This window comes from Aquarana catesbeiana, linkage group LG01, assembly GCF_042186555.1.
Source record: "Aquarana catesbeiana isolate 2022-GZ linkage group LG01, ASM4218655v1, whole genome shotgun sequence".
In the NCBI taxonomy this organism is placed as follows: Eukaryota; Metazoa; Chordata; class Amphibia; order Anura; family Ranidae; genus Aquarana; species Aquarana catesbeiana.
This window is the reverse complement of record NC_133324.1, coordinates 867563223-867585777: the sequence shown is the minus strand read 5'-3', so window position 1 is coordinate 867585777 and position 22555 is coordinate 867563223. Positions and strand designations below refer to the sequence as shown.

At 43.2% G+C, this 22555-nt stretch overlaps 1 protein-coding gene across 1 annotated transcript in view; it reads right to left on the bottom strand.

Moving 5' to 3' along the window:
• Positions 1–22555, bottom strand: part of TAPT1 (transmembrane anterior posterior transformation 1) — a 121887-nt gene that overhangs the window by 5977 nt on the left and 93355 nt on the right. Inside the window, exons 9-13 of the mRNA XM_073609673.1 lie at positions 18128–18237; positions 16091–16150; positions 12725–12793; positions 11626–11702; positions 3161–3321 (exon numbers count right to left, since the gene is read on the bottom strand). Of these exons, the coding sequence (XP_073465774.1) occupies positions 3161–3321; positions 11626–11702; positions 12725–12793; positions 16091–16150; positions 18128–18237 (477 nt within the window). The remainder of the gene's footprint in view (positions 1–3160; positions 3322–11625; positions 11703–12724; positions 12794–16090; positions 16151–18127; positions 18238–22555) is intronic.

The following is a 22555-nucleotide window of genomic DNA, read 5'->3' as shown; positions in this document are numbered from 1 at the left end:
CGTTTTAGCATTGAGCTCACTAGGGGGGCGTTTTAGCATTGAGCTCACTAGGGGGGCGTTTTAGCATTGAGCTCACTAGGGGGGCGTTTTAGCATTGAGCTCACTAGGGGGGCGTTTTAGCATTGAGCTCACTAGGGGGGCGTTTTAGCATTGAGCTCACTAGGGGGGCGTTTTAGCATTGAGCTCACTAGGGGGGCGTTTTAGCATTGAGCTCACTAGGGGGGCGTTTTAGCATTGAGCTCACTAGGGGGGCGTTTTAGCATTGAGCTCACTAGGGGGGCGTTTTAGCATTGAGCTCACTAGGGGGGCGTTTTAGCATTGAGCTCACTAGGGGGGCGTTTGAGCATTGAGCTCACTAGGGGGGCGTTTGAGCATTGAGCTCACTAGGGGGGCGTTTGAGCATTGAGCTCACTAGGGGGGCGTTTGAGCATTGAGCTCACTAGGGGGGCGTTTGAGCATTGAGCTCACTAGGGGGGCGTTTGAGCATTGAGCTCACTAGGGGGGCGTTTGAGCATTGAGCTCACTAGGGGGGCGTTTGAGCATTGAGCTCACTAGGGGGGCGTTTTAGCATTGAGCTCACTAGGGGGGCGTTTTAGCATTGAGCTCACTAGGGGGGCGTTTTAGCATTGAGCTCACTAGGGGGGCGTTTTAGCATTGAGCTCACTAGGGGGGCGTTTTAGCATTGAGCTCACTAGGGGGGCGTTTTAGCATTGAGCTCACTAGGGGGGCGTTTTAGCATTGAGCTCACTAGGGGGGCGTTTTAGCATTGAGCTCACTAGGGGGGCGTTTTAGCATTGAGCTCACTAGGGGGGCGTTTTAGCATTGAGCTCACTAGGGGGGCGTTTTAGCATTGAGCTCACTAGGGGGGCGTTTTAGCATTGAGCTCACTAGGGGGGCGTTTTAGCATTGAGCTCACTAGGGGGGCGTTTTAGCATTGAGCTCACTAGGGGGGCGTTTTAGCATTGAGCTCACTAGGGGGGCGTTTTAGCATTGAGCTCACTAGGGGGGCGTTTGAGCATTGAGCTCACTAGGGGGGCGTTTGAGCATTGAGCTCACTAGGGGGGCGTTTGAGCATTGAGCTCACTAGGGGGGCGTTTTAGCATTGAGCTCACTAGGGGGGCGTTTTAGCATTGAGCTCACTAGGGGGGCGTTTTAGCATTGAGCTCACTAGGGGGGCGTTTTAGCATTGAGCTCACTAGGGGGGCGTTTTAGCATTGAGCTCACTAGGGGGGCGTTTTAGCATTGAGCTCACTAGGGGGGCGTTTTAGCATTGAGCTCACTAGGGGGGCGTTTTAGCATTGAGCTCACTAGGGGGGCGTTTTAGCATTGAGCTCACTAGGGGGGCGTTTTAGCATTGAGCTCACTAGGGGGGCGTTTTAGCATTGAGCTCACTAGGGGGGCGTTTTAGCATTGAGCTCACTAGGGGGGCGTTTTAGCATTGAGCTCACTAGGGGGGCGTTTTAGCATTGAGCTCACTAGGGGGGCGTTTTAGCATTGAGCTCACTAGGGGGGCGTTTTAGCATTGAGCTCACTAGGGGGGCGTTTTAGCATTGAGCTCACTAGGGGGGCGTTTTAGCATTGAGCTCACTAGGGGGGCGTTTTAGCATTGAGCTCACTAGGGGGGCGTTTTAGCATTGAGCTCACTAGGGGGGCGTTTTAGCATTGAGCTCACTAGGGGGGCGTTTTAGCATTGAGCTCACTAGGGGGGCGTTTTAGCATTGAGCTCACTAGGGGGCGTTTTTGCATTGCAGCTATTTTGCATTGAAGTCAATAGGACGCAGCATGCCATTATTGGCACCACACTGATATCCCTATTCTCTGCCGTTAAATATTGGTGTATAACTACACATTTGTTCCAGGTTCCTGACTCAGCCTTTATGTTACTCAAGACAGGGATGTCACGCCTGATCTAGTCACTACAGGATAAAAACTGAAAGAGTCACCTATATAAGAGGCTTTATACTTGCCTTTTACATGTGCCAAAAGATTTTTGTATTTCTGTTCATTCAGTCCAAGCACAGCTCTGTCTGGCAAGGCAGAAGAGCCTTGCACCTCCCATAGCCTGAGACTGAACAGCAAAGGAGAAGCAGCAAACTAATAAGTTTAACCTCCTGTCTCTCTGCTCTCCCCTTTCAGCACATTACTTTTGGGGACTGCAGCATAACGGATTGGCAATATGTGCTGCTGCTTCCTCCCCCAGTAGGAGATCTGCTTTACAGAGACTGGTATTAGGTCAATTTGAAATAAAAATTAAAAATCTAATGTTTTGTTAAAGCGGAAGTCCCGCGAAAAAATTTTTTTTAGATGTCAGCAGCTGCAAATACTGCAGCTGCTGACTTTTAAAATAAGGTCACTCACCTGTCCCAGGGTCCAGCGATGTCGGCACCTGAGACCGAACCGTCCCTCGATACTCGGGTGCTGCCGCGGCCATTCTCAGTGAGGGAATCAGGAAGTGAAGCGTTTCGGCTTCACTTCCCGATTCCCTACTGCGCATGCACCAGTCGCGCTTTCTCAATGGTCCCCGCTATCTCCTGGGACCTGTGTCTTTCCCAGGAGACAGCGGGGGAGTGCGGGAGGGGGCGTGACTCCCATGGGAGTCTATTCCCGGAAGTGTGTGCAGATACCTGTCTTAGACAGGTATCTGCACCCCCCTCCCCCCTGAAAGGTGACAACTGTGACACCGGAGGGGGGGAGGAATCCGATGAGCGGAAGTTCCACTTTTGGGTGGAACTCCGTTTTAACATCGTTTCGTTATTTGTATCTTTTACATCTGCCTGGAGCTCAGGAGACTAATGCCCAGTACACACAATGAGATTATCAGACAAATGATTGTCTATTTTTTTTTTTTGCATGTTAATCTCAGATCGAACCTGAAGAGTTTACTAAAGTCAGTTTACTAAAGTCAGTTTACTAAAGTCAGTTTACTAAAGTCACAAAATGTTTTTCCGTGCATGTCCGATCGGATAATATCGGATGAACCGTCATGACCGGCTCTCGAAAGCTCTGTACTAATGATCCAATTATGGTACGATAGTTTCGAAAGCGGTATTTTTCGTACAATTTTCTGATCTTGTGTACGGGTCTTAAGAGCAAGGCTATCAAGGCCTAGCATATATGAAAAATGCTGCAACTTGTGAGATGGCATAAAAGAACGCCTTACCTTGGTTTGTTTTGGATTTGTTTGGAGCCTTTCTTGGTGGTTTCCCCGGTGTAGCCATGGGAGGTGACTGGAACAGCTTGTCTTCCATTTTGGCCTCCTTTACATACTGGCAGGACTTCCCAAGCAATACAATACTGTTCAAGACTTTCAACGTTATCAGCCTAGTCAAAGATAAAAGTAAGTACAGTGTTACAGAAGTACCTTACTGTGAGGGTGTTAAGGCTTTTCTCAACCCTAAGTCTATACAATGACTCTCTTGTAAGGCAGGACATGGTGCAAATTTCTTTCCTGCTACCACAAAGGAAATGCAAGACATTTGTATGATTCCTCCCATCAATACAGACAGTGCTGACATTGTAATCTCCCGGCCGTGGGGCAGGGGAAGCCACACTTGCCAGAAGACAGTGATCAGCCCTCAAAATTTGCAAGTGCAAATAAGCTGAGGGCGAGTGTGGACCGCACCAGAGGGGGGAGGCGGAGTTGAACAGGAGCAGATTCTCCTCCCAACCTCTGCCCCCTGTCATTCTCTTAGCAGGCCTGGCATACAGCAGGAGTCAGAAATGAACTAGATGAGATGGGGAGGGAGCTGCCAAAGTTAACTTTTCCTAATAACTAACTAGTGATTGGTTGCTTGGACCGCCTAGCAACCAATCACCAGCTTGTTACTAGGAGAAGTTAACTTTGGCAGCTTCCGCTCCCCTGTCCGGTGCTGTGCTCCACTAAGTCTCTCTGCATCCTAAATCAGTGAAAGTGTCATTCATTGGTTTTAGATTTTTAATGCTATATTTAATATAGCATTCAAATATTTACTTTACAAGGCAGTAATGATGTGTGCAGTGCCTAACATATTTTATCCTTTTATTTATCACAGTTAGATCAATGAAATATGCTTTATGTTAACAATGTTAAAGTTATATTTATTTTTGTAACTTCTGCATAAAACATTTAACAGTGTCATTTCATGAGATAATTTATGAGGGTGTGTTTAGGGGCAGGGCAACTGGTGGCGAGTAACTCTTAACCAGTTCGGCTCCAGAGCAATTTTTTTTTCTTGGTCGCATAAATGTAAAAATCTGAATTTTTGGCAATAAAATTACATAAACCCCTAGAACATTATATATTTTCTGAAAGCAGAGACCCTGTAGAATAAAAAGGTGATAGCTGCAAATTTTTGTTTCACGTGATATTTGCACAACATTTTTTATTAAATACAAATTTTCCGGAAAAAAATATAATAAAATGAATTTTAGTGCAAAACCTTACCATAGAATACCCATTTTTGGTTAAAAAAAAAAAAAAGCAGGTTGCATCGAGTAAAGAGATACCCAACACTCCATGTTTTAAAATTGTGTGCGCTCACCACCACTGGTCATGCTTGAAAAGCCTTTACAGCTCATCAATTTAGAAATAACTGGGAGCTAAGAATTATTGTTCTCACTCTGACATTCGTGGCGATATGTCACATGGGTGGTGCAACCGCAGTTTACTTACACGTATGCACCCTGGGCTTGCGTTTGCACAGGTGTGTGGGGCAACGGGGGTTTTGGCAATTTTTTTATGTTAATATATTTTATTGTCATTTTATTTTTATACTTTTATTTTTGTATTTCTACGTGATTGCTATCACAAGGGGTTAATAAACCCCTATGCAATAGCATTAGGCAGGTACTCTTTTTGGAGACATTAGTGGTCTAATAGACCCCAATGTCTCCCCTGCCCTTCACACCATCTAACCAAGCCCAGATGTGTAGATGTGTCTCCTGGCTGTACTGGCCAGGAAATTGTGCATAGGAAACCCCGGAAGTGACATCACTTCTGGGTTCATTGTTTGCATGTGAGATCGAGGCATGGATTTCCCTCGGTCTCACTGCAGTCTCTGGGTGATTGGGAGCCGGTGTAGGGATTGGAGGAGAGGGTTGGCAGACACTGAGCAGTTGGTAAAGTCTGGCAGCAGCATTCATGATAGACTGAAGAGGGGATAGCCTATGGAGAGGCAGGCCAATGAGAAGGGAGTTGCAATAGTCAAGGAGAGAGATAACAAGGGAGTGAATAAGGAGCTTGGTGGTTTCATTTGTTAAAAAGAAACTACTTTTAGAGATGTTATAGAGGTGAATTCTACAAACTTTTGACGATTGGACTTGAGGCTGAAAGTCTAGGATTACACCTATTACCCTGGCGTGAGGGGAGGGACTGATAGTTGCATTGTTGATTTTGATGAAAAATCATGGAGGGGGACACGGGCGGGGGGGAATATTAATAGCTCAGTTTTAGAGAGATTTAGTTTAAGGAAGTGGTGTGACATCCATGCTGATATGAAAGTTAGTAATGCAAGAGGAGACTGAAGGAGTGAAGTGAGGAGTAGACAGATAGATTTGGGTGTCATCCGCAAATACAGAGATTGAACTGTTTACCCCATCCTCCAGGTCGTTTATGAACAAGGATTGGTCTTATTAAACTCCCTTCCGCAAAATAGTTTCATCAGTATTGTGGGGTCACCAGTACGGTATTTGTAAATGGAAATCATATCCCTTCTCAAGAGTCTCTTCTCCAGAGAGAATAAGTTCAGTGCTCGCAACCTTTCCTCATAACTAAGATCCTCCAGACCCTTTATTAGCTCTGTTGCCCTTCTTTGTACTCACTCCAATTCCAGTACATCCTTCCTGAGGACTGGTGCCCAGAACTGGACAGCATACTCCAGGTGAGGTCAGACCAAAGTCTAGTGGGAGAATTATCGCTTTATCCCTGGAGTTAATTCCCTTTTTAATGCATGCCAATATTCTGTTTGCTTTGTTAGCAGCAGCTTGGCATTGCATACCATTGCTAAGCCTGTCATCTACTAGGACCCCCAGGTCCTTTTCCATCCTAGATTCCCCCAGAGGTTCACCCCTTAGTGACTAGATTTCATTCATATTTTTGCCACCCACATGCATTATTTGACATTTTTCTACAATAAACCTCATTTGCCCATTAATTTGTTCAGATCTTCTTGCAAGGTTTCCACATCCTGCGGAGAAGTTATTGCCCTGCTTAGCTTAGTGTCGTCCGCAAATACAGAGATTGAACTGTTTACCCCATCCTCCAGGTCGTCTATGAACAAAATAAATAGGATTGGTCCCAGCAAAGAACCCTGGGGGACCCCACGTCCCACCCCTGACCATTCCGAGTACTCCCCATTTATCACCACCCTCTGAACTCACCCTTGTAGCCAGTTTTCAATCCATGTACCACCCTATGGTCCATGCCAACGGACCTTATTTTGTACAGTAAACGTTTATGGGGAACTGTGTCAAATTCTTTTGCAAAATCCAGATACACCACAGCTACGGGCTTTCCTTTATCTAGATGGCAGCTCACCTCCTCATAGAAGGTTAATAGATTGGTTTGGCAAGAACGGTCTTCATGAATTCATGCTGATTACTGCTAATGATACAGTTTTCCTTAGTAAAATCTTGTATATAGTCCCTTATCATCCCCGCCAAGAACTTGCATACTATTGATGTTAGGCTAACTGGTCTGTAATTCCCAGGAATGTATTTTGGCCCTTTTTTAAATATTAATGCTACATTGGCTTTTCTCCAATCAGCTAGTACCATTCCAGTCAGTAAACTGTCAGTAAAAATTAGGAACAATGGTCTGGCAATTTCTTGACTAAGTTCCCCAAGTACCCTCGGGTGCAAGCCATCTGGTCCCGGTGATTAATGTATGTTAAAGTTTCCCAAGTCTATTTCTAATTCTGTCCTCTGTTAGCCATGAGGGTGCTTCCTGTGATTTGTCATGAGGACAAACACTGCAGTTTTGGCTACTGAAGCCCCCTGATTCCCTTGTGAAGACGGAGGAGAAGAAAAAATTCAATACCGTCGCCATCTCCCCATCCTTTGTAACCAATGTCCTTCCTTGTTCTTTATGGGGTCAATATGGTCTGGCCTCCCTTTTTTACTGTTTATATACTTAAAGAATTTCTTGGGATTTTTTTTGCTCTACGTGTTCTATCTTAGCTGTCCTAATTGCACCCTTACATATCTTGTTGCATTATTTGTAAAGTCTAAATGCGGATAAAGATCCCTCAGCCTTTTGAAGGCCTTCTTTTTTTTTCAATGCATTTTTACATTGGAGTTAAGCCATCCATGACTTTCGTTCGCTCTTAAATTTATTTCCCAATGGGATGCACTGGCTAATGCCCTTATTTATAATGCTCTTAAAGAAAACCCCACCTCTCCTCCGCGTTCTTTGTTTCTAAGATTTTATCCCAATTTATATCTTCTAGCAAGGTTCGTAGTTTAGGCAAGTTGGTGCTTTTGAAATTCAGTTTCTTTCTGTTCCCCTTGTGTTTTCTATTTGTGTGATTTATACTGAAGCCAACTGACCCGTGATCGCTGTTTCCTAAATTTCCCCGTATTTCCACATTTGTGATCAGGTCTGTGTTGTTGGTAATCAGATCTAGGAACGCTTTGTTTCTAGTTGGTGTGTCTACTAGGGTTGTCCCGATACTGAGCATTTGCGTCAGTACTTGTACTGGCACAAATGCTCCTGATGCCTAATCCGATACCTGGGATGGGAGAGAGAGGAGGCGTGCAACAGGAAGTCAGCGGATGGAGCGGAGAGCGAGTCCTCAAACAGGTAAGCTGGCAGGGGTGCAGGGATCAGCCGCATCATCCATCGGGATCGGTGACCAGAGCAGTCACATTCGGTAACTGAAGTGATGCTCCATGTTGCCGTCAGTGCTTGAACATCCTGACGCCCATCTTGGTACACCCTGCACTCGGCCACATCAAGCTAGCAGCGGACATCTTGTTACACCCAGCCCATATAGTTCGGGCTGTGTGTAACAAGATGTCCGCTGCTGCTTTTATGCGGCCGAGTGCAGGGTGTACCAAGATGGGCGTCGCAGGCAGCATAGAAAAATAGTTTAGTTTCCTTTCTTTTGCTCTCATGTCATTTATTTCAGTGCCTGCCCAACAGTGCCCAAAAGTTCCAGCCACCCGTCAGTGCCCATCCAGGCCCAAAAGTGCCAGCCACCCGTCAGTGACCAGCCATGCCCAAAAGTGTCAGCCACCCATCAGTGACCAGCCATCCGTCAATGACCAGCCATGCCCAAAAGTGCCAGCCACCCATCAGTGACCAGCCATGCCCTAAAGTGCCAGCCACCCGTCAGTGACCAGCTGTACCCAGCCGTCAGTGACCATCCATCAGTGCCAGCCATCAGTGCCAGCCATCAGTGCGTGCCACCTATCAGTGCTCATCAGTGCTTCATAAACAGTGCCCATCAGTGCATGCCACCTATCAGTGCCTGCCACCTATCAGTGCCCCCTATCAGTGTGCGCCCCCTATCAGTGCCCCCTATCAGTGTGCGCCAACTATCAGTGCGTGTCTCCGTCAGTGCCACCTATCAGTGCGTGCCTCCGTCAGTGCCACCTATCAGTGCGTGCCTCCGTCAGTGCCACCTATCAGTGCGTGCCTCCGTCAGTGCCACCTATCAGTGCGTGCCTCCGTCAGTGCCACCTATCAGTGCCCATCCATCAGTAACTTTTTGGCCATCTTCACTCCCAGCAGATCTGCACCTTCCTCATTTAGGTGTAGTCTGTCCCTTCTATAGAACTGGTGACTGACTGAGAAGTCGGCTCAGTTCTCCAGGAACCCAAACCCCTCCTTACTACACCAGCTCCTCAGCCACTTGTTTACTTACCCAATCTCACTCTGCCTTTCTGGAGTGGCTCAAGGTACCGGTAGTGTTCCTGAGAATACTACCTTGGAGGTACTATTCCTCAATTTAGCTCCTAAGTCCCTAAAATCGTTCTTTAGGACACTCCATCGGCCTCTGACTTTGTCAGTGGTGGCAACGTGCGCCATGACAAACGGGTCTTCCCCAGCCCTCCCAGTAATCGGTCCACCAGTGATGTGCCAAACCCGAGCGCCTGGTAGACAGCATACAGTTCGGCGCTTCAGGATTTGGTCCCAGTAACTGTGATGCTGCACATGTGATCAGTTATGACACCAGCCATTGGTTTGACAGTTGGGTTGAGAGCACAATCAATGGGAGTGTTACATTTACGGCACGTGCCGGAAATGAAACTGTTTTATGGATGGGTTTACTTCCGCTTTAAGAGAGGGGAGGGAACATTTCTAAAACTAGAAAGGCTTAGTTGGAAATCCAATTTAATGAGAACATATAAAAAAAATATGCAAATGTCAAAGTCTGATGATAAAAACACAAAACATTTATAACTTCCTTTTCAAAAGAAGAGTGGAAACAAAACAGGAAGACTTTGGTCATGAAGGTGTTAAATTCAGCTTGGCTGGCAATCTACGGTGCCATAAACAGAGTTCACCTACACACATACCAAAGTCTAATCAGAATCGTATCTGGAACACGAGGATACATTAAAAAAGTAAGCAGCATAAATTTGCAAATATGTGTAATTCATCCTCCAGTTTCAAGGCTCTTCTGCTAGTTTCTCTGGAAGTGCCAGACACTGCAATAAATTCACTATGCAAATCTGTCTGCACATTGCCAAAGGAGTTCTTATGACTTGAATAAAACCATACACTACACACCTAATGCGTTTCATTTGCAAAGGTATATTAGGCAACAGAAACACTTCAGGAAAGATAAAGTTAATAGAAGATAGCAAAACCGTTTATAACTTTATTGGGGAGATTCACCTAAAAGGGGAAGCTCCACTTGTCTGCCTCCTCCTGTGCGACACACTCGCACATATGGACACATTACTTCATCGCATTAAAGAAATACAAATCGAATATCTTTTTATTTTTTCATTTAAGACAGGGATTTAGGACTTGCAGATGCTTGTATCGCGAAGCCCATCTTGCATCTGAAACTACCACATACAAAGCTAAAGGCAAAGTATAAGCCAAATTAGGGTACAGTAGAATGGTGGTGGTGCAACAGCTGTGTATCAAGATGGAAATGTCAGAGCACCATTATTTTCCTGTGTTTGAACTTGCCCGCCAACAAGCTCAACAACTTTGGCTTTTTGTTATCCTTACATAAATTCCAGGAAATAGTGGTCCCATGGATGGTTTTCCCATTTTAGCCATATGCCCCCCACCAGAAGTTTTAGCTCAAGTTAGCACTGGCTATTTGGTCACTTCTCTGTTTAATGTCCATCTTACAAGGTCACAAAGTTTAGGTTGACAGCCTTCTGTAGGCATGGTTATCGCATGGGTTTTCCCAGGTGAAAATAATCAAAATTTTGATTTTTTTACGCAACGCTGATGGGAGCTTTAACCAGACCTCTACCCAAGATTTTATTTTGACAGTTCCTTAGTCCACATTATGATGCTTGTTTAGATCTATTCTTTAAAACGAGTTAACAAGTTAACTTCAAATTATTTTGGAACTTTTAAAGCCAAGTATTTGCATCACATTTTATTTATAAGAAGGGGGTGAATGCAAAACAGTTTGTATGTGCAAGTTAAACTATGTAGACATTTTTCCACATTCACAATGTGAACCAACATTTTGAATAATTCCGTAATGGAAATTAAAATGATGAAAAGACAAAAAAGCAAGCCGATAAAGATTTTCAATAGTCAACAGTGTAAGATTGTGCCTTCTATGGTGTGGCACCATTAACGGTATGGTAGGGTGGTCCAATGTGAAATAAAAAACATCCACTAAAATCCAGGGGAGCTGCCCCTTGGATGAGCGTAATTTTAAATAGGGTAGAACAATTGTTTTTCATACTAATCTCCTTTCATCCCTGTATACATTCTGTAGCATACAGAATTGGAGAAGCTCTTTAAGTCAATCAGGCTTTACTGCACTGACTTCACTACTTATTGAGTCAATGGCTTGGAACAAGCATGCAAATAGCAGGTATAAAATATGTATTCATGCTTATACTGAGTCAATGATTAGTGAATCAAGGATAAGAATGTCAGGTACAAAGCATTCACATTATAAAACAAACAATGTTTATCTAAAGTTTAATGAAAACCCACAGTTTCTGTGATGTAATTGCACTAGGAAATTCATGAACAAAATGCAAACTTTCAGAAACTTTGCATGAAGTACTAAAGAACTGATAGAAATTCTGTGGCCTCGGCACTATGTTAAAGGGAAATGACAACTGACCGGTTCTCTTTTTTCCTAGTTAAATTTTACTATCTTTAGCTGCCCACCCTTCCTAGTGCTTTTAATAGGTCATACTTACCAGAAACATGCATGGCACAACAACTTTACTTCAAAAAGATTCCCAGTCATGCAATGTATACCCAAAAAATGCAACCCCCAGAACGCAACCTCCAGATCCTGCCCACAAGCCTGTTAACATATTACTGGACCTTTTGCTATTTGGTAGTCAACAGCAAAAATTCCAGTGGGACCACAATTTAGGTAAACATAGCTCATAAAAAAAACCATTATGAGGCTCAGGAAGTTAGGGATAGTGCATTAAACCCGTTAAACAAATATGTCTACTAGCAGAGTATGATGAATTGCTTACCCAAAGTAGAAGAGCACCACGCAAGCATATGCCAGGACACCTTGTACCTTCACTGAGCTAGTAACCACTCGGATTAACTGGAAAGAGGAAAAAAAAAAAAATTTTTTTTTAGTGCACATACAAATTCTAATAATCAACCAGCAATAAACGTTTAGTTATCATCAAAACTACAGTGTGGCTACATATTAGCACTTCTGCCTTATAGCACCTGGGTTCCCAAAATCTAGGTTGTATGTTCTTCCTGTGTTTGTGTGGATGTTTCTGGGTACTATCAGTTTTAGGAACGTACTGAAAGATATACTAGCATTGGACCTATCAACCCTTGTCTACATACCTTTATGTCCATTGTAGTAATATTAGACTGTGAGCTTCTTTGAAGCAGGGACGAATACGTATGGTTCAGTGCACTCTAATCAGCTGCTATCTTGACTTTATATAAAGTAATCAATAAGTAATTGCATGTCAGAGGAAATTAAGAGACAAGTATGTACAGAATGACTATTAAAAAAAGACCAGATGTCAGGGTTCCATTTGTTTTTTATATGTTTAGGAAGACATCATACTTTGTTTTCTTTAAGAAGGCAAAAAGCAATAAGCAGAGTGCAGTAATCCAGAGAAGACCATTAGAAATCATCTTTTACCGACCTTGATAATCTAAAATGGGATTAAGGGCTATGTTATCAGTGTCTTTTTGAATAAGCTTGAGGAGCCCCCCTTCAAACAGAAAGTGTGCTTGCATCCTAATGAATGTAGTCCAAGGCCCGATTTAATATTTATATATGTTTAGGTTCTAATTATTGCAGCAGAAGCTAATTATGTGTCTAATATAATTAAAAGTACAGGCAATTTAGACACAAATTAATGCCCAATCTACTTATTAGCGTGTGATTTGCCACAGGCGGTAACAAAACTCTAGAGTTCTAACCAATGAAACTTTACACAAATCTGCCTGAGTGATTGTACTCCCATTTTCTCGTCTCAGACCTGTTACATCTCATGTTTTCTTTTGCTTGTGGCATGTTAAATTTAATTTATATGCATGCTAATGATTGCTGTCTGGTCTCTGTACAACACACCAGTCTAACACATTAATACTTACAAGCACTGCAAGAGGGAGAGGAATAAAGCCCATACGCCTTGAGACAGAATCGCTATAGTCAGTGTAAGCCTGGAACAAAATAAAGAGGAGGAAGTCTGAACGTGTGTAACCTTGTGAAGTTTATATATTCATTATTTCAAGTGACACAAAGTGGAAATACATGTGAATGATGATGAATTTCTCACTTATGTTAAAATACGTAAAATGTATAAACTTTGCCTGATTTTTTGTTTACATCAAGAAAATAGGCTGAAATAAAACTCACTCCGACTTCTTTTAGCCAATAAAAATTCAAGTACCTTCTATAAAAATTATGAAGGAGAAATATGTACAGGTAATATAGATTTTAAAGGGGGTAGATTTTAACCTTAAACATTTTTCTTAATAATCCCATGTTGTGGTAAAGTAGAAATATAGGCAAAACTTTTTTTTTCCATTTTGGGTAGAGTAAGGGAGGCAGTAAGAGGAAATCCCTGCAAATTCAGGGAACCCCTTGGGTCACCTGAACTAGTGTTCCCATTGGAAAATTCCCCCTCTATTATTTTTCTGGGGACAACCTAAAATCTGGGATTTTTTTACCTTCACTTTCAATGATAATGGTAAACAGGACAAATAGAGAGGGTGAATCTCCCTAAAGGGGGGGCACACAGCTTTCAAAACAAAATAGGTGTTCTAATCCATCTCCATTCTGTCCATACCTAAAAAAAAAAAGTTTTGCCTTTAGTTTTACTTTAACTTAAAAAATGTCATTTAAACATTTCTAATACCCAACTCCCGTTTCAGGCTCAGTGGCTAAAGGTTCCCACTGTAACTGCACCATGGGGGTTACCTGATCACTGTCATTGAGAGGTGTTTTTTTGGCAAAGCCACCAACATGCTGCCACTGGTTAACTAGAAACAGATTTGTGGATTCTCCACATATTGGCTATTTGTATAGCAGCTAAGAAGTCTGCATGTTAGTGAGCAGCTTCTGAGATTCGCTTCATAGGCAGCAATAAAGAGCGAGTTGTTTTCAGTCTGAACTTACAATTAAAAGAGTTTCATAGGGATTTAAGGAGCAGCAAAGTGCACTCTATGTACAATACTACTTAACAAGCAGCAGAATGGGTATATAATGGGAAAATACATCTGGCACCTTGTACATGTATAAATGACATTACCTTTCAAGATCAACAGCCTTTTCTTCCATTGTTTAGTAAATATGTGGATATTACCGTATTTATCGGTGTATAACACGCACCTTTTCCCCCTGAAAACAGGGTAAACAGTGCCTGCGTGTTATATGCCAATAATGTGTTTTACCAACAGGGGGCGGGTCTTGGGCTGTCCACCCCGGGAGACACCCATTGGGGGGAGTGTCAGGCCGGCCGCCCCTCCTGGCCTGGGGACAGCGCTGCCTGCATAGTCTAAAGTAGAGAAAAAAAATCACTTGCCAGCCCCTTCTCCAACACCGCTCCTCCTGTGTCAGTGTCATTGTACAAAGCTTCTAAATATCTCAATAGCTCAGGTTTTCTGGCTGCTCTCCTCCTCCCGTTCCTGCTCAAGTGTAGCTTTAGATTGGAGGAGGAGAGCGGTCACATAACCATCTATGTAACGTCAGAGGAGAGCAGTCATGTGAACAGGTCAGTGAAAAAAAAATGGAGCTAATGAGGTATATGGAGGCTTCGTTCTACAATGAGTGACACAGGAGGAGCAGTGTAGAAGGGGCTGGCAGTTATTTTTTCTTAACTATAGAGTATGCTGGCAGTGCTGTCCCAGGAGACTCGGGGTCTCCTGGGAGTGCAGGGGAAGGGGGGCTGTGTATTGTGCATGGGGCTGTATAATGGATGGGGGGCTTTGTACTGTGCAGGGGAAGGGGGGCTGTGCAGGGGGATGGGGCTGAGAACATTTTTTCCTTTAACTTCCCTCTTAAAATTGGGGTGCGTGCTATATGCCTGTGCGTGTTATACGCCGATAAATACGATATGTAAAATCTAATTTATAAATTAATCTAATCGTCTAATTTATAGTCTAAGCAGCCATTCTGAACCTTTTTACTTCAGAGGAACCATTTAAATAATTATCAAGTCTTGTGGGAATCCCTGCTAAAACCAATTCATTGATAGCCACTGGGAAAATGCGCCTTACAATGGTGGTCATTGGAAAAAATGTCCCTTACATTTGTGGTCATTGGAAAGAATGCCCCTTATATTTGTGGCCATTGGGAAAAATACCCCTTAAATTGGTGGCCATTGGGAAAAATACCTCGTAAATTGGTGACCATTGGGAAAAATACCCCGTAAATTGGTGGCCATTGGGAAAAATACCCCGTAAATTGGTGGCCATTGGGAAAAATAACCCTTGCATTGGTGGCTATGGGAAAAATACCCCTTGCATTGGTGGCTATGGGAAAAATACCCCTTGCATTGGTGGCTATTGGGGAAAATACCCTTTGCATTGGTGGCCAGTGGGAAGATTGCAGCTAAAAAGATAATTTGTGTCATGGTGTTGGCTCTGCAAAGGGGCACTGGTCCTAAAAATATTTAGGTACCATAAGATGGGAGGTCAGCCACAGCTCATATATATATATATATATATATATATATATATATATATGTCAAAACAAGATTTCAGTTATCACTATAACCTAAGCAATCTTGAGCCCACAGCTGTTATACTATAAACCTGATTCAAAGGACACAAAGGTTTAGATTTAACTTATCTCGCCTTAGCTCTGTTGTGGGCACTGGCTATGTGCTTGAATGCTAGCAGCAAGATTTGCACCTAAATGCTACCTGTAAAACCAGCTGCCACGTCCCCGGGAAGGACAATTGTGCCTTTCTTACCCCATGAAGCTTGGTGCTCTTAATTGCTCTGAGGGAGGTCCAGCTTGGGGCCATTTTTCTTAACCCGGAGTTGCCTACACACTAAAATTATAATGCTTAGACATCGGTCACATTCATTAAATATGTATTTACCTTTACCCAGCATTCAAGTTCAGCCAGCTACAGTACACAGGTACAAATATCAACAAACAATTCAAAGGCTTTTAAAATACCTACAGAGCATTATCTGTGTAAATTGATGATGGACACTCATGTTAGCACACATGAGTATTCTTTCTGCACACCCTATTCATCTCTGTTGGTAAGAGATAGAAGAATGTAGAAAACATGGAGCACCCTGCATTAGGTGGGCAACTAATCTGACAGGGACTAAAATGAAAGAAGGCTTATCGAAAGGGCTGACGTTCCGTATATGAATAGATTTGGACAAGAATGTAACGGTTTTGAACAATGATTACGTGTTCTATATATAAAAAGAGGATGACTACCACTAAAAGAGTAACAGGTTAATATATTTTGCTTTAACAGACATTTCACTTACGTTTTTCTGGCGGCTGCTCACAAGTTCAAAGGCAAGGCTGGCTCTGTATTCACTGTACACCTTCAGGAAATATACGCATGGGTAAGTCATTAAAAAGGGCCGTTTTCAGGCCTGTAACTTACACAAACAGAAGATTTGATCTAGACGGCTTCAAGACCACTCCAGAATCCACAGTACCATGCATAAAATGTACCACATCAATGCTTCTGCCACGTAAATTTAAAGTGTTCGTTAAGCCTTTTTTTTTTTCTTTTTTTAAACTGCCAGCTTATATGTGATATTATTCAAGCTTCACAATCTTTTTAGGCAGCGCAATCACATATTTTTGAATTTCAAACATTTTGCATGTCCCAGCATTTTCCATACCGGGGATAATGATCACCAGAACCAATAGAAGGAGCAATAAAAGATTCAAACCCTTCCCCACTCCATCCAAAAAAGGCACAACAGTGGCAATTGATAGAAAAAAAAATCACCAAAATTCCTGCTTTTTTATTGCCAATCAATGTTTTGGGGGCTGATTAAAGACAATGATTATGATTTCTGAATTATTTACAGTGGGGCTTTATATGTAAGTATTATTCCAGTTATGTTTGTTGTGTATAATGGACACTTTACTAATCATTTTCTGCAGAAAACATCTGTGCTGAGGCAGACCTTCCCTAAAATAGGACATCACAGAACACCAAGTCACCAGGGAACTGGCTTGCTCAGCATCCGTCTGTGAAGATGAGAGGACTCTTTAACAGGCCTACGTTCATATTCATTCTGCGCTTTCCAACAATTCTAAGAAACCTTCCGACCTTCACTAATAAGTGCAGGAAGAGATGGGAGTAAAGCTAGAATCAGCTGAAACTACAATAAATAACTGTTTGATGCAGTTGATACAGCTTGTCTTTCGGTGACTGAAAGTCTGAAAATCATTATTTATATAAAAAAAAAAAAAAAAAAAAAAGATTTTAATACAAGATTCACACAGCTTTCACCCAGGACTTACTTGTGAAATTTGTGACTCCTGGGTGAATGTTAAGTGACTATTTTGTGAAAACAATTATTAATCAACCCTAATGTGCAACATTTTAACACCTATGACCTTATTAAATGTATTATACTATATTTATTACTGATTTCAAGACCTTGGGTAACAAAAAAATGGAATTCCAGTCCATCTCCTCCTCCCCATAACATAAGGGGGAGGTGTTCTGTAGTCTGGAAGGGGAGAATTTGGCAGAGCCAATACCACTGTGTCAAGGAGCTAGTGGACTCTTGTGTCATTATGCAAACGTAGGCCCCTACAGGACACTGGAGCAGGGTCTAAGAAACTGCCCAGTGTTTAACAGAGCACCCTACTAGGGATGTTGGGCTTTGCTGTGTAGAGCTCCCAGGTTGCGGCCCTCAGGTACACTTGGAGTGGTAACAACTGACAGCAGGTAGAAAGCGGATGGTCAAACAAGCAAAAGGTCAGGGCAAGTGGAGGACAGGGACTTTAGAAAATCAGGCAGGGGGCCATAAATGGATATCAAAACTGGGATCTTAGGAACTAGAGCCTAGGAACATATCTTCAGGGAGCTCTTTCCAAAGGAAATTCAGAGTTGCATTGAGCAGGTTAGGACACTTTTTCTGAACAAGGAAAACACAGAAGAACTTATTTATATATTAATCAATAATTTACAGAGCCAGGCAACTAGCATTTTTAGGAAAAGCAACAGCATTTAAAGGGAATCAGTCAGATTATAATTAGGAAAAGCTTCCTTTCTGTCTAAAGTGCATGATTCCAAACAGTCCTCCTCATTCTGTTCTCATTACTTGGCAAATCAAGTCAAAAACCTGAGATAAGTATGTAGTCAGTAAAGCGTGGGGATGCCTGACATGCACAGACTTGTGTTGGTTTATTTAATGAACTAATCAAAAAGTAAAACAAACATGAGGACAGCCCCACAGACCGCACCTTAAAGAAAAAAAAGTTGGCATTGGCAGCGCTTTTTTTTTTTTTTTTTTTACGAACTTGTGAAGGAAGAGAATGTGTTGAATACGTACATCTGCAGTGATGTCGTTAAACTTGGTTATAAAGGCATGTTTCACGACGTCCACGGCAATCTCTGATGCAATTACCATACACACATCAGGAAACAACACCCAGAGGTGATCTGAAAAAAACAAAAAAACACATATATCAGTCTATAAGTTCTAATTTTGAAACTGGGTACAGATCAGTACATTTCACCAAGAAAAACAGCTAGTGAGAGATCAAAGCATCCAATCAGGCTTCATATTCCAGCCAATGAGATTGCGATATAAGGAATCAGATTTGTTGCTATATGGTTATTGACTACTTTTGGACATTTACTCATAATTTTTCTTTGTAGAAGCACACAGCAGATGCCATTAACCCCGTCCCTCCTCCCCATAAGCAGCAATAAGATCCTCATTTCAGTGGCTTTACACTACCCTCTACCCTGTTCTTAAGGTTGCTTTCACACTGGGGCGGGCATTGACGGTAAAACACCGCTAGTTTTAGCGCTGCTTTACCGATGTTTTAGCGGCGCAATTCAGCTCCTAGCGGGGTGCTCTTAACCCCCGCTAGTGACCGAATAAAAGGTTAAATGTGCCCGTGTAGCGCCACTGCTGAAGCGCCTAATTTCAATGGGCAGGAGCAATGAATACAACGCTCTCCACCGCCTCAAAGATGCTGCTTGCAGGACTTTTTTTTTTTTTTTCTTTAACGTCCTGCCAGCGCAGCATCCCAGTGTAAAAGCGCGAGGAGTTTTTCAGGCGCTAATTTTTAGCCCAAAGCACCTGAAAAACTCCTCAGCGTGAAAGGGGTCTAAAGAAGCACTCCACTAAGCACAGCTAAACTGACCAGCTAACACCGTAGTTTGGTGCCTTTTCTGTGAAACAAATGACTGTGTATGGAGGCTATAACAGTCAAATGTATAAGAATCCTTAATATTAGCAGCCACCCCACCTCCCGTTCTTTTCACAGGTGTAACTGGAGGGTGAAGATACAGCATGCTTTGCACCAACACTTAAAAGAGGAGTATGGGGTATAAAAAAAAAAAAAGCAAGGTCAATAAAGACATGGATGAGCAAGTTTGAGGTGGAGGAACTTGACTTGCCTGCACAGAGTCCTGACCTCAACCCAATAAAACACCTTTGAGATGAATTAGAGCAGAGACTGGGAGCCAGGCCTTCTCATCCACATCAGTGCCTGACCTCACAAATGTGCTTCTGGAAGAATGGTCAAACATTCTCATAGACACACTCCTAAACCTTGTGGACAGCCTTCCCAGAAGAGTTAAAGCTGTTATAGCTACAAAGGGTGGGCCAACTCAATATTGAACTCAATATTGAACTCTACGGACTAAGACTGGGATGCCGTTCATATAGTGGACCCTTTTAGGGAAGAGATTTTTGGCAAGACAAAAGCAATACCCATAGGTGACCTATAAAAAAAATGAAGAGTTTAGGAAACTTTATTGGAGCGCTTTCAACACTTTCCCACTGCAGTTACTGAAGCCATTCTAGTACATGATACATTATTTCACAAATTGTATGCTAACTTGGAGAGTAAGCCTTCAGCAAAATCATTTATGACCAGTCTGTTGCACTTGACAGAAAAGCACAGTACTTGGGCATCCCTTTAGCTCAGTGGTTCTCAACCTGGGGGTCGGAACTCCCTTGGGGGTCGAATGATGATTTGCCAGGGGTCACCGAATCCTGGGCTGTTCCTGAAGTCTGCGCCGCTCTCCCAGCCTTTTTGCGGCCGCTCAGCAGGGCTGTACCTGGAGCCCATGGCCGCCCAGCTGGGCTGTTCCTGGAACCCACTCAGCCTCGTCGCAGTCGCCCATTCAGTTAGCGACATGGCTGGGGGTCAGAGACTAGAGGTCAGCTGACTGGTGAGGAATGTGAAGTTGGAGGGGCTGAAGGAGACCCTATCTCCTGATTTCGGCATAGGTGTCACTAGTAGGAGACACCACAAAGTCAGAGACGCAGTGATTAACACTGCCTGTGATTATAGTTGTCATTAAAAGTCCTCACTACAGTTCTCAGATCAGCAGATGACCTTGATCAAGAGCACCTAAGTTGGATGATCAGAACCCCCCCCCCCCCTAGCATTACCACTCATCCCATTTCCCCCACCCCCCCACCGAGGAGTAAGAGAAGGAATAAAAGAGAATACATGGAAGGGAGAGGAAAAGAGGGGGAGGAACAAAGAAAAAGGGAGAGAAAGAATAAGAGAAAGAACAAGAAAGTTGGCTAGAGAGAGGGATGTGGGAAAAAAAAAAACAAGAAATTAGGACAGAGAGGGATAAAAGGGAAAGAAAGGAGAACAAAGAGAGTGCTACATCCTAAAATTTACCAAAAGGGGTTTTAATACTGTACGAGTGGAAGGGACTCAGGGAGAGCTAAATGTCTGTGGGTTTGGGGCGCAAATTACTTGTCTTGCCTTGGGTGCTGACAACCAACGTTACGAAAATAATTTTACTGTTAGGGGTCTCCACAACTTGGGAAATTTTATCAAGGGGTCACGGCAGTAGAAAGGTTAAGAACCACTGCTTTAGATGTATAGTTCTATGTGCACTTATATCACCAAAAATAAAACCCCCAGTACAGTAAACCTAAACCTACAGATAGCATGGCACATTTCATGCAACAGGATGCTCATAATTTTATGCCTGAGCAGACTTCCAGGGGTGGCTGTGAGCCAATGATATTATTCTGGTGATGAGGACTCTGGGAAATCCTTTCCTCACACAGAAGACTGTTTCCATGGATGCAAGGAGAAGAAATCTGAATTTTTTGGCAGTTTAACAAAGTCAAATGTGGCTGCAGACTCAAATGGGAAGGTAATTGTTAATAAAATTAAATTACAACCTGGCCTGTGCAGCACTTCCATAATAGCAATCTGAAATAAAATTGGCGGGTTCTTCAAAGTGAGTGTGGTCTTTCCATTTCCCAGATTATTAAGGGTTGTGCTGTGTATACAGTTGGCTCATGCACATGGGTGTACAATTTTCTGCAATTACATCTGTAATTTATAGGGATCTGACCGCAACAGAATTGTAAACTTTGGGCCCGAAGCTGCTAAAACCTGCATTTATGTTGTATGTATGTAAATGTTTGTGCTAATGTTCACATGCATACAGTGTAATTGGACCTTACTGGCCTCCACCTCTATATCTTCATACGTAGTATGGGAGAACCTGAGTTCAGTGCTTCAGGAGCTCACAAACTGAAGTCTTTATATGTTGGTTAAAGAACAGCCATCATAACAATAGTTTTCAGTATTTTATCTTCCTTTATATTGCTATATGCAACTGTATAAAATCTGGACTATATCTGAACAAGTAGTTTTTTTCCATCTCATTGCAAGCTTTTTCACAACACGTAAAGTGACTGGTTGATTCAATAACTCAATGACGATAGAGGATATTTTCCATCCCTTAAACTACATCATGTGTACGAGGCAACTGATTCTAACAGGAAAGGCTCTTGTCACAAAAAAAATGACAAAACCATCTTATAAAGAATAACTCCGGTTCATAATCTCCGGGAACCAGGGCCTTCTGGGCCACCAGAATTTTTTGATGACATATACAAGCCACAAAAAGAGAGTACCTGGGTGTAGTATTAACACACCTCAGAAGGGAGACACTTTAATAGGGCTCACCAAGCCCCTATGCAACAATCGTGCTAAGCACCTTTAGCCTGCCAAGCAACACCTTGTGACTCACGTGACCTGGGTAAGCAGAAATAAACTGCTGCAAATGCCTGGTTCAGAGCCTGCTCTGTGTCCCACAGCTGCCTTCTGGAAGCACCGCATGCACGGAATACACAGCTTAAATAAGCTGGCTGTGCGCCGAAACGTTCTGTGCACGCGTGCGCAGACCCAGCAAACAGGCGTGGCTATATTCGCATATGGCGTAAATCTTTGTGCGCCCAGAAAAGGACTAATTCGCATGTGCGGCTTCACGCGAAGCCGCATGTACCATGGCCGACAAACTGCCGAGCACAGCAGTGCTCTTGCGAATGCACGTGTGTAATGGCGAACCAAGGCGAAATGGCACCATCATGCGCCATCATACAGGTAAAAAACAGCCAGACACAAGCAAAAAAGGTACACTTTGCAAACACCAACAGCTAGCCCAAAACTCCCCTGTATGGTCACTGTACCAGCCTCTAGCTAGCTTGACTATTTACTTATTGTGGGGTGGCCCAGTGATTGTAACAAAGGTGTTTCACTTACCCGTCCAGGCGCAGGGCAACTTAGTAAACTAAGAGCCCAATCTTCACCCATCACGGTGGGTTACTGTCACTTGAGGACCTTCAAGGACTGGGTGCCCTTTCATGTTTATGGTCCACTCCCTTGGACCTGTACAGCACCCTGCAGGAATGCCTTAGCACTGTGGTGTCCAGGATTCCACTTTGCAGGGTCCAGCGCCCGGAGGCTGCATTACAGGCAAA